The 14,684-nt window shown below is 48.7% G+C and overlaps 1 protein-coding gene across 1 annotated transcript in view; it reads right to left on the minus strand.

Annotated features, from left to right (window-relative positions):
* The window catches only part of LOC311130074 (serine/threonine-protein kinase 24-like), a 29,766-nt gene that overhangs the window by 4,975 nt on the left and 10,107 nt on the right, over nucleotides 1–14,684 (minus strand). The window contains exons 3-8 of the mRNA XM_084162728.1: nucleotides 3,190–3,246; nucleotides 2,942–3,050; nucleotides 2,674–2,831; nucleotides 1,415–1,600; nucleotides 986–1,131; nucleotides 699–831 (exon numbers count right to left, since the gene is read on the minus strand). Of these exons, the coding sequence (XP_084018854.1) occupies nucleotides 699–831; nucleotides 986–1,131; nucleotides 1,415–1,600; nucleotides 2,674–2,831; nucleotides 2,942–3,050; nucleotides 3,190–3,246 (789 nt within the window). The remainder of the gene's footprint in view (nucleotides 1–698; nucleotides 832–985; nucleotides 1,132–1,414; nucleotides 1,601–2,673; nucleotides 2,832–2,941; nucleotides 3,051–3,189; nucleotides 3,247–14,684) is intronic.

Raw genomic sequence — 14,684 nt, forward strand, 5'->3', positions numbered from 1 at the left:
CATAGCTAGCAAGCTACATTGGTTGCCGTGGTAACCAAACAAACAGACTTGCTAGTTTAGCTAACCAGTCCTAGCTAAAATTCAACAATGCCAATGTTTTAAATTCGACTTTTGCTTTATACCGTGCGTTATAAGGAAATAATGCACGCTATAGAATGCCCTTCAAGCCAATCAGAAACAAGTATTCAACAATGCCATGGTATAATTAAGCAATAACGCCCGAGGAGGTGTGGTATACGGCCGATGTTCTTGCGCACGACGCAACGTGGAGTGCCTGGACACAGCCCTTAGCCGTGGTATATTGGCCATTGGTTACCAATGTAATTAGAGAAGTAAAAATAAAAAATTGGGTCATACCCATGGTATACGGTCTGATATAACACGACTTTCAGCCAATCAGCATTCAGGGCTGGAACCAACCAGTTTATAATACGGTATAAATATACACAATGGTATGAATATACACTATGCTATAAATACACACTCAGTTAAATCAGCATTTGGGGTGAGGATAACCATTACATTTACATTACATTTTAGTCATTTAGCAGGCACTCTTATCCAGAGCGACTTGCAGTTAGTGAGTGCATACATTTTTTCATACCATGACAAACTAAGTTGCATGTTTCTCTTGAATCCCCTTTCATATGACTGACGATTGTGTTGTTATATTGTTATTTCAACAGGTGCCATCTTACCTTGTTCCCCTCCAGCTCATCAGACTGGGCGGCTCCATTCAGGAACTTCTTGGGGTCCTTCTCCCTGATGGTGTTGAAGATCCAGTTATCGTTCCCAGAGTCGTTCACTCCAGACGCCTGGCCATCTTGTTCCCTGACAAGACATAGAGACCACCTTTAGACAACCTCACATGGAAACACAGTCTGAAGCATATTAGTGAACTGTCCCAATAAACAATCTGGTTAACAACCAGATCGGCAAAATAACATTAAAGGACAGACGAATGGATCAAATGATAATGACTTACGAGTCCGACTCATCGTCGCTGGATTCCTCCCGAGACTGCTCTGCTTTCCACTTCCTGTACTTCTCCACCAGCTCTGAAAGGTAGGACGTCTTCTTGGCGTGCCGGATGATCAGCTTGTGTTTCAGCAGTTCTTTGGCAGTTGGCCTCTAAGGAGGAGCACGCCAAGAAGACGTATATATTGGATGTGTTGTCTAATGTGCAGAGAGGGTTGACTTTCTACATTTTTGTCATTTAGCACCTGCTCTTATCCAGAGCAACTTACAGGAGCAATTAGGGTTAAGTGCCTTGCTCAAGGGCACGTCGACAGATTTTTCACCTAGTCGGTCCGGGGATTCGAACCAGCGACCTTTCGATTACTGGCCCAACGCTCTTAACCACTAGTTAACAAAATGCAAATTTGAGCTCAATTGCTCCCCAAACACCACTTACAAAGCTGGGCTCTTTGTTCAAACAGGCTTCTATGAATTCTTTGAGGGGTTTGCAGTAGTTTCCTTCCAGGGTGGGCGGGTTGTTCTTTGGGATGAGGAATAAGACCTTCATAGGGTGGAGCTCTGAGTGGGGCGGCTCTCCTTTGGCCAGCTCTATGGCCGTTATGCCCAGAGACCAGATATCCGCCTGCGACGCAACAACAAGAAAAAGGAAACACTTTTTGAGAAAGACTTTAGAACAAATTCATCAACGGACTTCAAACGTCATAGCAAATATCAATAGGGACGGTTTGTGATGCAAAGGATATACAGATAGCATGATTCACAGAATGAACGATGATGATAAATAACACTTCTTGAAACTTGACTAGAGATTTCTATTCAAAAGATGGAGGGTGCCATTTTATATTCACACATTAGATAGTAACAACATTCACAGCCACTAGAAAGGCCCCACTTAGAAGGCCTATATCACCCGAGCCTGTAGTAGGTCATTTATGGAACTACCGTCAACCCAGGGTGAGTCAGTGTGGTGGCTCTGGTTTGCCGCATGGTGATTCACATGTTGTGGTCGTTCCTAATGTGTCTGGTGACATTTCCATCTGTGTGCACTGGCTTGTAGTGTGATCACAGCAGGTCACAGAGCTGAAGCTACCTCTGCAATGTCTCTACTCTCTCTACACAGCAGAATTTAGAGCCAGGAAAAACAAAGTTTATTGGACAACTATTTGATTTGATTTATTAGGATCCCCATTATGAAAACACAGAGTTCGAATTAAACATTTTGTTGACAATTCCCCACGTTTCCTATGACACATTATAACACGTGCATGAACCTATGAACAGATATGTCATCTTAACCTGGAACCTGAACGAGACAACCTGGAACCTGAACGAGACATAACCTGGAACCTGAAAGAGACTTAACCTGGAACCTGAAAGAGACATAACCTGGAACCTGAAAGAGACAACCTGGAACCTGAAAGAGACATAACCTGGAACCTGAAAGAGACATAACCTGGAACCTGAAAGAGACATAACCTGGAACCTGAAAGAGACTTAACCTGGAACCTGAAAGAGACTTAACCTGGAACCTGAAAGAGACTTAACCTGGAACCTGAAAGAGACTTAACCTGGAACCTGAAAGAGACATAACCTAGAACCTGAAAGAGACTTAACCTAGAACCTGAAAGAGACATAACCTGGAACCTGAAAGATATATAACCTAGAACCTGAAAGAGAGCTTGTGGTTTTTCTGACCTTTGAGTCATACGCAGACTGTTTTATGACTTCAGGTGCCATCCAGAACGGAGTGCCCACGAATGTGTTCCTCTTGATCTGGGTGTCCGTTAACTGCCCCGCCACTCCAAAGTCTGCCAGCTTCACGTCTCCTTGCTCCGATAGCAACACGTTAGCGGCTGGAGGCAATAACACAAACTATGAGATTCACCATGGTGGCCAGTTAAACAAGATAGTCAGTTGGCGATTCATGCTGCATTGTATGGCCATAGAGTGCTCTGAACAGTACCTTTAATATCTCGGTGGATTTTCTTTTCAGAGTGCAGGTACTCAAGTCCCCTCAGGATCTCTCTGAGAATTGTGGCAATCTGAGTTTCGTCCAAGGCACCCGGCTCCAACTAAAAGAGAAAGCAGGCTGGAACAAAGCGTCCTACTGAACCTTGACTGAAATGTAAAGATGCCTTTTGGGTTAGGCCTGTGTTACATCAACGCAATCTTACCAAGGAGTTTACTAAATTGTATTATAGAGAAACTTACCAAATCAAGAGCTGATCCTCCTCCTAAATATTCCATAATAATCCATAATTTTGCATCCTGAAATTAAAGAGAGAATGCCTTAATCATAAATCATGGCGAGTCTTTATTAAAACAGATCAACATGTACTGTTTAGTATCATACTGGAATAGAGTGGAAGAGGAAATTAAATCTCATAAAATCAAGACAGCGCTAACATCTCATTTAATACTTTCATCATAATTCATATTAAAAAAGAAGCTAAACACTTCAGCAATTCCTTCCCCCGGGGAGCCAATCACAGCACAGCACATCTGGCTGCATCAGGGATCATATCAAAATGGTGGAAAGTTAGGTCACTTAAGGTCTGAAGCCATAACCGCCTAGTGATGCCTGGAACAAGTGCAGTTCAATAATGCAGCACATTAAACATTTTTGTCATTTAGCAGACGCTCTTATCCAGAGTGACTTACAGTAGTGAGTGCATACATTTTCATACGTTTTTTCGTACTGGTCCCCCGTGGGAATCGAAAGCACAACCCTGGCGTTTCAGGACAGTTTAGGCCTACACATTCTAACAGCAGACTTGATAACCTTGAGAGAGAGGGCATAATACAACATTTCTAAAGCAGAATAGCCCCAGGTCAAAGAAATACAACTGGATGGTTAGCCATAAGAGTCTATGTAGTGTGATATGCAGCATACACTGAAACACATGAAACACTAAAAAAGACCATTCAGACTCCTCCTCCTTCCTCCATATGATCCATAAACCAGTTTGGCTCCTCCTTCTTCCTCCATATGATCCATAAACCCGTTTGGCTCCTCCTCCTTCCTCCATATGATCCATAAACCAGTTTGGCTCCTCCTTCTTCCTCCATATGATCCATAAACCAGTTTGGCTCCTCCTCCTTCCTCCATATGATCCATAAACCCGTTTGGCTCCTCCTTCTTCCTCCATATGATCCATAAACCAGTTTGGCTCCTCCTTCTTCCTCCATATGATCCATAAACCAGTTTGGCTCCTCCTTCTTCCTCCATATGATCCATAAACCCGTTTGGCTCCTTCTTCTTCCTCCATATGATCCATAAACCCGTTTGGCTCCTCCTTCTTCCTCCATATGATCCATAAACCCGTTTGGCTCCTCCCCAGCCTCGCTGGCCTGAATCTCTTCAGCAGCTTGACATAACCTACTAACCAGCTCATATCCTCAGTATGGGATCAGAGCATTTCATATGTAAACCATAACGCAACAGTATGTGGGGCAGAAGTAAATGGGCCCTGCACTGAGCTGTCAACATGGGAGAAAACTCCTCTTCTCCCCCTGGGACAATTACACACATTTTAAAACGCAAAAAGAACGGCTTTCCAAGAGATGTTGAGTGTTTCTGAATGGTTCAGTCTCAGTCCTGACTTAAATCTGCTTGAAAAAAATCAGAGACAAGTTTAGAATATTTCTGCCCAACAATGATTCTCAACCAAATTTACTGAGCTTGAGCAATTATGACAAAAATCAATGGATCTGTGTTGTGCAAGGTTGGTAGACGCGTATTAAAAATGATTACCAGCTGTAATGGCTGCCAAAGGTATATTAACTCTAAGGTGTGAAGACATACGCAATCAATACATCTTCATATTTTATTAATTATTAATTGGGAAATGTTATATATATTTTTTTTCACTTTGATAACGTGGAGTAGATTGTGTAGATCAGTAAAAATAATAATCTAATTGAATCCCTTTTTAGATTTAATTTTAAGGCAGAAGAATGTGAAGACTGTGCAGGGCGTGTGTAGACTTTCACTAGGCACTGTAGTGAACAATACCCAAGAGATTAGAAAGTAGCACATGCACTCAAATAAGGGTCAGGCACAAATATAAATACTACATGACCAACTCTGCAGAAGAAAACTTTTATACCAAAGGTTGGAAGTCAGGGGGGAAATACACTATATATAGAAAAGTATGTGGACACCCCTTCAAATTTGTGGGTTTGGCCATTTCAGCCACACACGTTGCTGACAGTACACAGCCATGCAATCTCCATAGACAAACATTGGCAATAGAATGGCCTTCCTGAAGAGCTCAGTGACTTTCAACATTGCACCGTCATACGATTCCACCTTTCCAACAAGTCAGTTCGTCAAATTTCTGCCCTGCTAGAGCTTCCCCGGTCAACTGTAAGTGCTGTTATTGTGAAGTGGAAACGTCTAGGAGCAACAACGGCTCAGCCTCGAAGTGGTAGGCCACACAAGCTCACAGAACGGGACACCCGAGTGCTGAAGCACGTAGCGTGTTAAGATTGTCTGTCCTCGTTTGCAACACTCACTACAGAGTTCCAAACTGCCTCTGGAAGCAACGTCAGCACAATAACTGTTAATGGGGAGCTTCATGAAATGGGTTTCCATGGCCGAGCAGCCGCACACAAGCCTAAGATCACCATGCGCAATGCCAAGTGTCGGCTGGAGTGGTGTAAAGCTTGCCGCTATTGGACTCTGGAGCAGTGGTAACGCGTTCTCTGGAATGATGAATCACGCTTCACCATCTGGCATAGTGTCAACTGTAAAGTTTGGTGGATGAGGAATATTGGTCTGGGACTGTTTTTCATCGTTCGGGCCCATAAGTTCCAGAGAAGGGAAATCTTAAGTCTACAGCATACAATGACAGTGACATTCCAACATTGTGGCAACAGTTTGGGGAAGGCCCTTTCCTGTTTCAGCATGACAATGCCCCTGTGCACAAAGCGAGGTCCATACAGAAATGGTTTGTCGAGATCGGAGTGGAAGAACTTGACTGTAGTGTATCTGAATAATATATAAATGAACCAAATTGCAACCTCTGTTGACTGCAACATAAGGCGAATCTGCCTGAGTGACCATTTTTTGTTCTAAATGGCTGTGCATGGCTGTCTGCTGCGGCTGTGAATTCCCCCTTGTAGAGGGGTGATCATGTAGGCCAGAGCGGTGTGTGGATGACTAAGTATGGCCACAGGCCTCTGTCTGCAGCTCAGACAGACTAGATGAGCCTGAGGTACCGCTGTCATGTGCAAAAGAGAACATTTCATCCATTTTTAGAAAGACTAGGCCTACGACTGAGTAATTACATAGAACTAGCCCAACCGAACACAATTTCCAATTAAATCACCGACTGACACTAACATCTCCTCCTCTCTATAATGGTTCTGATTGTATAACGGTTTTAGCAGGAATCATTGAAAGATTTAAATATTCGGTCTTGGCAGGTGATTTTGTCAGTCTGTGCAACCAATTTTGATATGGCCTTGACTTGGGATGCAAATTTCGGTCAATTTTGTTACCGACTAAAACCGGTTAATAAATGGTTAAATTGGTTCCAAACAGTAAAATTATGTGACCAACAGAAAATACTGTAATGACCTGACTAGATCACAAAAGAACAACTGTCCAGACAGAGGATTGAGTTTACGAATGGACGGTTTATTAAACCAACTTTACACAGGCTACTGTTTGGCCGTAGCCCACGCCAAATAAATGAAAGATAACCCACAAGCCAATCGTGACCTTCTCTTGTGAAGCCCAGACGTAAAGAGAGAGAACAAAGGCTAAACCTGGTCTTAACTTCCAATGCTCCATCCCCCTGCCCAACCCCCCTCCACGCCACTCCGCCAACCGCCAGGATGCCCGGCATCAGAACATTCCAGGCATTCCCGTGATTGGCAGATAGCAGGTTGATTGACATGTCAGACCCCGCGAACACTGGGTACTGGTAGGTACAACACAACTATCTACTAGCCTAACACATAACACACAGCTGTCTGTGCGGGTCGCTACACAGCCCCCCCACCACAAAGTCCCTCGTCCCCGAGGGAACAAACAAAGTCTCTGAAGCGACCCGGAGGTCTCCTTTGCCTGCGTGGCTGTGATGGCCGCAGAGTGCCCATCTGGGAACCAGGGGATGAAGGCAAGGACATGGGGGACAAGGAAGCGGGAACGGGTAATACAGTCCGTGGCTCTGGGGAACCACGCGGTGACACAGGGGGAGTGGGCTGTCTGGAGCCTTGTCTGCGGCACCTGGGGGTGGGTGCCTGGAGAATGTCATTGCCAGAGAGGGGAATTGTGGGGGTTCCTGGGGTTTGGGGAGAAGAGGCCCCTCTATATGGGGCTAACCTGTCCCGGTGCAGTGTCACCTTTCTCCCCCTGGGAGGAAGCTGCACCCGGTAAACAACCTCCCCTACCCTCTCCAGGACACTGCAGGGTCCCACCCAGTGACTGTCCAACTTGGGGCATCTGCCTTTTTTCCTTAGCGGGCTGTAGACCCAGACCAGCTCCCCAGCCACAAAGTGCCTTCCCCGGGTGTGCACGTCATAGTTCCTCTTCTGCCTCACACCTGCATTCAGCAGCTGCTCTCTGGCGAAGGTGTGGGCTGTCTCCAGGCGGTCCTGGAGTCTCCGGGCATACTCCGGCCCCGGGGAAACATGAGGGCTATCCAGGGACCGACCAAACGCCATCTCCGCAGGGGTACGGATCTCTCTCCCCAGCATGAGGAGGGCAGGCGTGCAGGAGGTGGAGTCTTGGACAGCGGAGCGGCATGCCATGAGGACCATAGGCAGGTGCTTGTCCCAGTCACGCTGGTGTTTGGAAGAGACGATGGCCAGCTGCTGTCCAAGCGTTTTGTTGAAGCGCTCCACAAGGCCATCACTTTGAGGATGGAGAGGAGTAGTGCGGGTCTTGTGCATACCCAGCCTCTCACACATGGTGGCGAACACACGGGACTCAAAGTTTCTGCCTTGGTCGCTGTGGATGGACTCTGCAGCTCCAAACCTGCTGAACATCCCCGCTGTCAGGGCGTCGACGATGGTCTCTGCCTCCTGGTCAGGCAGAGCATAGGCCTCGGGCCATTTTGTGAAATAGTCCATGGCCGTGAGCACCCAGCGGTTTCCACTGTCTGTGGTGGGGAACGGCCCAACTACATCCACTCCCACCCTCTCCATGGGAGTCCCCACTGGGAACTGTTGGAGCTGAGCATGAGAGCGGCCTGGGGGGCCCTTTCTCGCTGTGCAGTTGTCACAGCGGCGGCAAAAGTCTTCCACATCCCTCTTGTGCTGCCCCCAGTAAAAGCCCTGACGGAGGCGGCGCAGTGTTTTTGTGACCCCAAAGAGTCCAGTCCCCACCCCCCCATGAGTACTCTGGAGCACAGCCTCCCGCAATGCTTTTGGGACCACCAACTGCCACCTCTCCTCCCCCGTAGCTGACTCCTTCCATGCCCGCTGTAACACGCCATCAGCCAGCCGCAGTCGCTCAAACTTTGACCACAACCCTTTGGTCGCGAGTGAGAGCGCTGTCACCTCTTCCCATGGTGGCCTCACCTGCGCCTCTACCCACTGTAGCACTGGCTGTAGGTCTGTGTCCCGTCCCTGCTGCTGCCCCCATTCAGCCACGTCGACAGTCTGCAGCTCACAGCAGACAGGCCCGCTCGCCCGACACACTGTGGCACAGACCCCCTCCTCTGCACACATCTCTCTCTCCCGTCCCTCTCTCCGTTCACAGTGGCGGCAGCCGTCTGCAGTACAGGGCCGACGGGACATGGCGTCGGCGTTGGAGTGGCGTGCCCCTGCCCTGTGCACCACCGTGAAGTAATACGGCTGAAGCTCCTCCAACCAGCGTGCCACCTGCCCCTCTGGCTCTCTGAAAGACATGAGCCACTGGAGAGCAGAGTGGTCAGTCCTTACAGTAAAGGGCAGACCACCCAGATAGTACTTTAAGTGTTTGACGGAAGCCACAACAGCCAAGAGCTCCCGCCGGGTGACACAGTAGCGGCGCTCATGTTTGTCAAATGTTTTGCTGAAGTACCAGGGACGGCCTGTTCAATAGGGCGATATGGGCGACGCACTGCCAAACGGGAAAAGGAAGGGATTTTTTTTCTAATCAATTATATCACGGCAACAGTAGTTATCAGTGTTGTAATCTATACGTCTGATCTGCCACAGTGCCACACTGCCACTAAATGTCGAATCAGGCTAAAGTCGTGCTTCAAATGGCTCCACCCCCTTTTGGGGCGATTTCAGTCAGATTGAAAATCGCCCAGAACTTCTGTCATAGACTCCCATGTAAAATCTATTTTTTTCAAATTTCAGAGCCTTCAATACAATCTCAATGGGTGTCTGTGGGCTTGCACTTACGCGCTTTCGTCATACGTTACGTAACCATGAACGCAACTGAGAAAAGAGTGGATTGTTTGAAAGAAGTTCCTTTTTGTCGGCGAACAAATTAAGATAAATTGGCAACGAAACAATTAGGACCTCCCAGACCAAATTTAATAATTCAACAGGTTTCTACTAAAGGCGGAAAGTCCTACACCCGAGGATTTTCCAAAAATTGGTACGAACGAAAAAAGACATTGCCACTCACTCAACTGGATGACGAGGGATACAGGCTAGCTGTCCGCCGCCACAACGATGAGGTTAGTGTTGATAATCACAAGTTTACTGGATGTGGATATGGTGTAATAAAGGCAGTTTATTCAGAGGTAAATATATCTGGAATCGCGTTCACGGACCCGTTCGTCAAACTCTTAGGGAGCTATAAATTAAGCCCCATTACTTACCATATCAGATAAGAGAAATTGCTGCAGCTACATATATTTTACATCCTGGCCCTACATAGTTCACTATTTGCATCACTTACCAAAATATTACATGTGGTCATATATGCTTGGAAAGTGGAGATGCCATAGAACGTCAAAAAAGTAAACATTGCTGGAGACACATTGCCGTTTTGGAGAAGACATCGCGTTTGCTAGCGAAGAGATTTGTTGTGGCAAATGAACTTGGGCTGGGAATTGCCAGGAACCTCACGATAAGATATATGCATCAGCATTGCGAGTCTCATGATTCTATACGTATTGCGATTCGATACTGTGATTTTATTGCGCACCATATGTCTGTTGCAGAGGGATCAGAAAGCCATGAGAACGAGTTTTGATCAGTCATGGAAATAAAAGTGCTGAAAACAAATTGGCTCCCAATGTGAAAAGATTGAGAACAAGCTATGAAGGAACAATAATGGTGTTTTGGTGCAGGTACAGCCAACTAGCGCTAAAATATTGCGATATTGTCAATACAGTATATCGTAAAGTATCACTATGTAACTCGATTTCTTTCACCCCAATCCCTCAAATTAACGGTAAATAACTGAATTGTTTGCCCCACATTTAGCTAAGATGATTAGCTAGCCAGCTAAAATGTTTTAGTTAGTTAGCAGTCGCATCTACAATAGTTTACTGTCAATAACATGTCTCCAAAAATGACGTGGTGTCTCCAATTGTGTTGACATTTTACAATTGCAATGCGCATCCATGAGTATCCACTTTGTGTAGCTCAGCTGGTAGAGCATGGTGCTTGTAACGCCAAGGTAGTGGGTTCGATCCCCGGGACCACCCATACACAAAAATGTATGCACGCATGACTGTAAGTCGCTTTGGATAAAAGCGTCTGCTAAATGGCATATTATTATTATTATTATTATTATTATTATTATTATTATTATTATTATTATCTGAAGAGAGCCCCGAAACATTGTGTGCAGACATTTTATGCAATAAATGAAGTAGGTTCAATCTAGTAGTTCTGATCTTCTGATTGGTCCTGATGAGTTGGGCGAGGTCCCCTGCAGGCTACTGTCACTGTTGCATTGGCTCTGAGTCGGGTTCTCTGTCTTCAAATGTTCAGCCTAAGAGAGGGGATTTTTGTGTGTGTGTGTGTGTGTGTGTGTGTTTAACAGTGATGATGTGTGTGTGTGTGTGTGTGTGTGTGTGTTTAACAGTGATGATGTGTGTGTGTGTGTGTGTTTGTGTGTGTGTGTGTCCTCAGAGCAAGAACTCGTGAGTTGGAAGAACTGAGAGGCCTATGGCGTGGGTGTTGTCCTTGGCCACCTGCTGACAAGGCTGACAAGATAGGACCCTTTTGTCCATTGTTATTGGATAGGAACAGAACTTATAACCAGCTCCTGACCTAAATAGATCTTAGCACAACATTTTACTCAACATATCATATTCCATATTCACTATAACAAATATATTTACTACGACATTAGCAAGAACCGCCACATCCTCAGCCGGCTAATCCAGTGTGTGAAGTTTTGCGGAGTGTTTGAGTTAGCTTTGCGAGGCAAAGATGAAACTGAGGGCTCCACCAACCCTGGTAAGCCAACACTTTTGAGATCAGTCAATAAATGCTTCTGGTATTGACTTATATGCTGCCCCTGTCTTCATGTTGTTGCTGGACATATCTTTTTTTAAATGTGTGTAGGTCACCTAAATCATCAGAAAAATTGCCCCTCCTGAGAATTTTTTCAGGAGCCGCCACTGTGAAGTACGCCACCGCTCTCTCCCCCTCTGGCCCCACCTGGGCCAGCACCCCACCCATGCCCACATTGCTCGCGTCTGTGTCCAGGATAAAGGGCAATGTGAGGTCAGGGGGGGCGAGCACGGGGGCCTCGATCAGTGCACGTTTGAGGGTGTTGAACGCCTCCTCACACTCCACTGTCCAAGTGAAAGCCTTGTCCTTCGGCAGCAGGCGGTTCAGTGGAGCAGCAACGCTTGAGAAGCCCCGTACAAACCTCCTGTAGTACGAGGCCAGGCCCAGGAAGCTCTTCAGCTGACGCTGGTCGGTGGGGGTGGGCCAGTCTCTGACAGCCGCTACCTTGTCCTCCATGGTGCTGATCCACTCCTTCCCCACTCGGTGGCCCAAGAAGGACACCTCTCTCCTCATGAAGTGGCACTTCTCGGGGTGGAGCTTCAGACCTGCGGCAGCCACCCTCTCCAGCACACACGCAGTTTTGGCTCTGGCCTCTGGGGAGAGGGGCACCTGCCAGTGGCCACTGCGGAGGTCTAGTGAGGAGAACCAGGAGGACCCCCTAACCAGGTCCAGCGACTCATCGATACGTGGTATGGGGTATGAGTCCTTCCTGGTTACCTCATTCAGCCGCCTGTAGTCCGCACAGAACCTCAGCTTGCCCCCCTTCTTCGGAACCATGATGACTGGCGCCGCCCAATGGCTGTCTGAGGGCTCAATGAAGTCTGCCCGCTGCATCTCCAACACAGCCTTGTCTGCCGCCTCCTGGCGTGCCAGCGGGATACGGCGGGGACGCATCTTGATAGGTCGAGCATCACCTGTGTCGATCTCATGCTGCACCAGATGAGTCTGACCCACCTCTTCCTCACTCAGCGCAAAGCTGTCTCTGAATTCAAACAGCAACTGCCTCAACCGTTCCTGCTGCTCGGGGTCAAGACCAACACAGTTCCTCCCCCATATCTCCCTCACTGCAGACAGTGTCCTCTCCCCTCCCATCTGGGGTAGCTGGGCTGGGGGGGCGCGGCCCGGGCTCACAGAGGGCTGTGTCGTGGAGGTAGCTGGGGGAATGTAACACAACGCCGTAGGTGACAGGGGAGCTGGGGAAAAGTCACACCCAGATGTGGGGGAGGGGGGGCAGCCATGAGTCTCTGCTGCTTTAACTGTTGGAGTAAAGGGTTTGTTGGGTTGAGTGAATGTGACATTAGGGGCCATGGTGACCTCCGGCCCTCCCTGGAAGCTCAGTGTGCCCCTATTTAGGTCTAACTGGCAGCCTGTGCTCCTAAGAAAGTCCAACCCCAGGATACAAGGGTCCTGCACAGCCGCCACCCACACAGGATGACGCACAGTCCTGCCCCCTACTGTCAGAGTCATTATTCCCTTCCCTTTCATGGGTGCCAGCTCACCTGTGACTGTGCGGAGCTGCACCGTTGTAGGCTCACACTGAGTCCAACCTGGCACAATATCTGGCCTCACCAGGGTTACTGTGGACCCAGTGTCCACCAGGGCGGAGCAGGGCACCCCCTCCACAGTGACAGGGACATGACAAAAGTCCCCAACACAGGTCCGGCCCACCACAACAACAGGCTCCATCCGCTTGCCCTCGTCTGCTTCTGGGGGAAGTGGAGCCTTGCTTCCCCGTCTGTGCCGGTGGGCTCCTCCTGAAGAAGATGGTGGTTGGGATAGAAAGCCAGGGGTCCGCACTACCCGGTCTATGCGGACCCCGAGCCGTTTCCCTGAGCTCTGGGGGACATGGGGCAATCTCGGCGCAGATGGCCTGGCTGGCCACAACCCCAGCAGACCCTGGGACCAGGGCGTGTGTTTCGTGCCGCCTGTAGCGACACAGCACGAATGAGTTCTGTCATTTCAGCCACCCATGCAGGCTTTTCCGGCTCCGGGCTGCTCTGCCCCCCAGCTCGCACAGAGGGTCTGTCTCCCTGCACCCCCACCAAAGCCCCAGCTGAAGCCCTAGCCCACACCAGCTCCCTCTCCAAAGCCATCTCCAAGGCTACCTGCAATGACTCAGGATGAGCCAGCTGGGTCTGTATGCGCAGCTCCGTAGGAGAGAGCGCCTGTATGAACTGGTCCCGTGCTAGCTCGCTCTGCACGGAGGGGGGCATGTGAGCATATGCCCGCCGAGAGAGGCTCTCAATGTCATTAGCTAGCACCCGTAGAGGCTCTCCAGGCTGCCTGCGTCTATTACTCAGTTCGGAGCGCAGTAGCCCGGGCTGTACACACTGTCCATAGCGCCTCCTCAGTGCTCCCACTAAAGCACCATAATCACGTCTGTCCTCGGGGCTAATCAATATCAAACAGGCCAGAGCTTCATCCGTGAGGCATAAAGCCAACTGCAGTGCCCTATCTTCATCCGACCACCCCCTAAAATGAGCTAACAGTTCAAACTGAGCATGAAAAGCTTCCCAATCCGCCTTACCGGAATACTTCGGGGTCTTAACGGATACGGACGCAGCCGGGAACTGGGCGCCGCCATGTTTGTTTACATCCTGAGCCCCAGATTCCTCGTCCCGCCGCGTCGACGTCACCCCTTCGGTCCGCCCACCAGAATCCGCGCGAAACACAGTCGACGAAGCACTCATGCCCGCTTCAGCCGCCATCACTCTAACGTCCTCCCTCAAGCGGCCTCTGGGCTCCGATGCCCTGGCGATCTCCTCAGCCAGAACCCCCGACGTCCATGCACACGCACCTCCTTGGCCATAATCGTCCCCTACCTCCACCTTCACTTTCGGATTCCCTCGAAGCATCTTCAACCCCCGTTCTCACCTACGGTAGCTAGCCACAGAAGTCAGCTAGCTAGCTGGCTAACTTTTATCAACGTTTTTACTTCTGACACCAATGTAATGACCTGACTAGATCATAAAAGAACAACTGTCCAGACAGAGGATTGAGTTTACGAATGGACGGTTTATTAAACCAACTTTACACAGGCTACTGTTTGGCCGTAGCCCACGCCAAATAAATGAAAGATAACCCACAAGCCAATCGTGACCTTCTCTTGTGAAGCCCAGACGTAAAGAGAGAGAACAAAGGCTAAACCTGGTCTTAACTTCCAATGCTCCATCCCCCTGCCCAACCCCCCTCCACGCCACTCCGCCAACCGCCAGGATGCCCGGCATCAGAACATTCCAGGCATTCCCGTGATTGGCAGATAGCAGGTTGATTGACATGTCAGA

Source organism: Coregonus lavaretus (assembly GCF_964263955.1).
Source record: "Coregonus lavaretus genome assembly, chromosome: 5".
NCBI classification, from domain to species: domain Eukaryota; kingdom Metazoa; phylum Chordata; class Actinopteri; order Salmoniformes; family Salmonidae; genus Coregonus; species Coregonus lavaretus.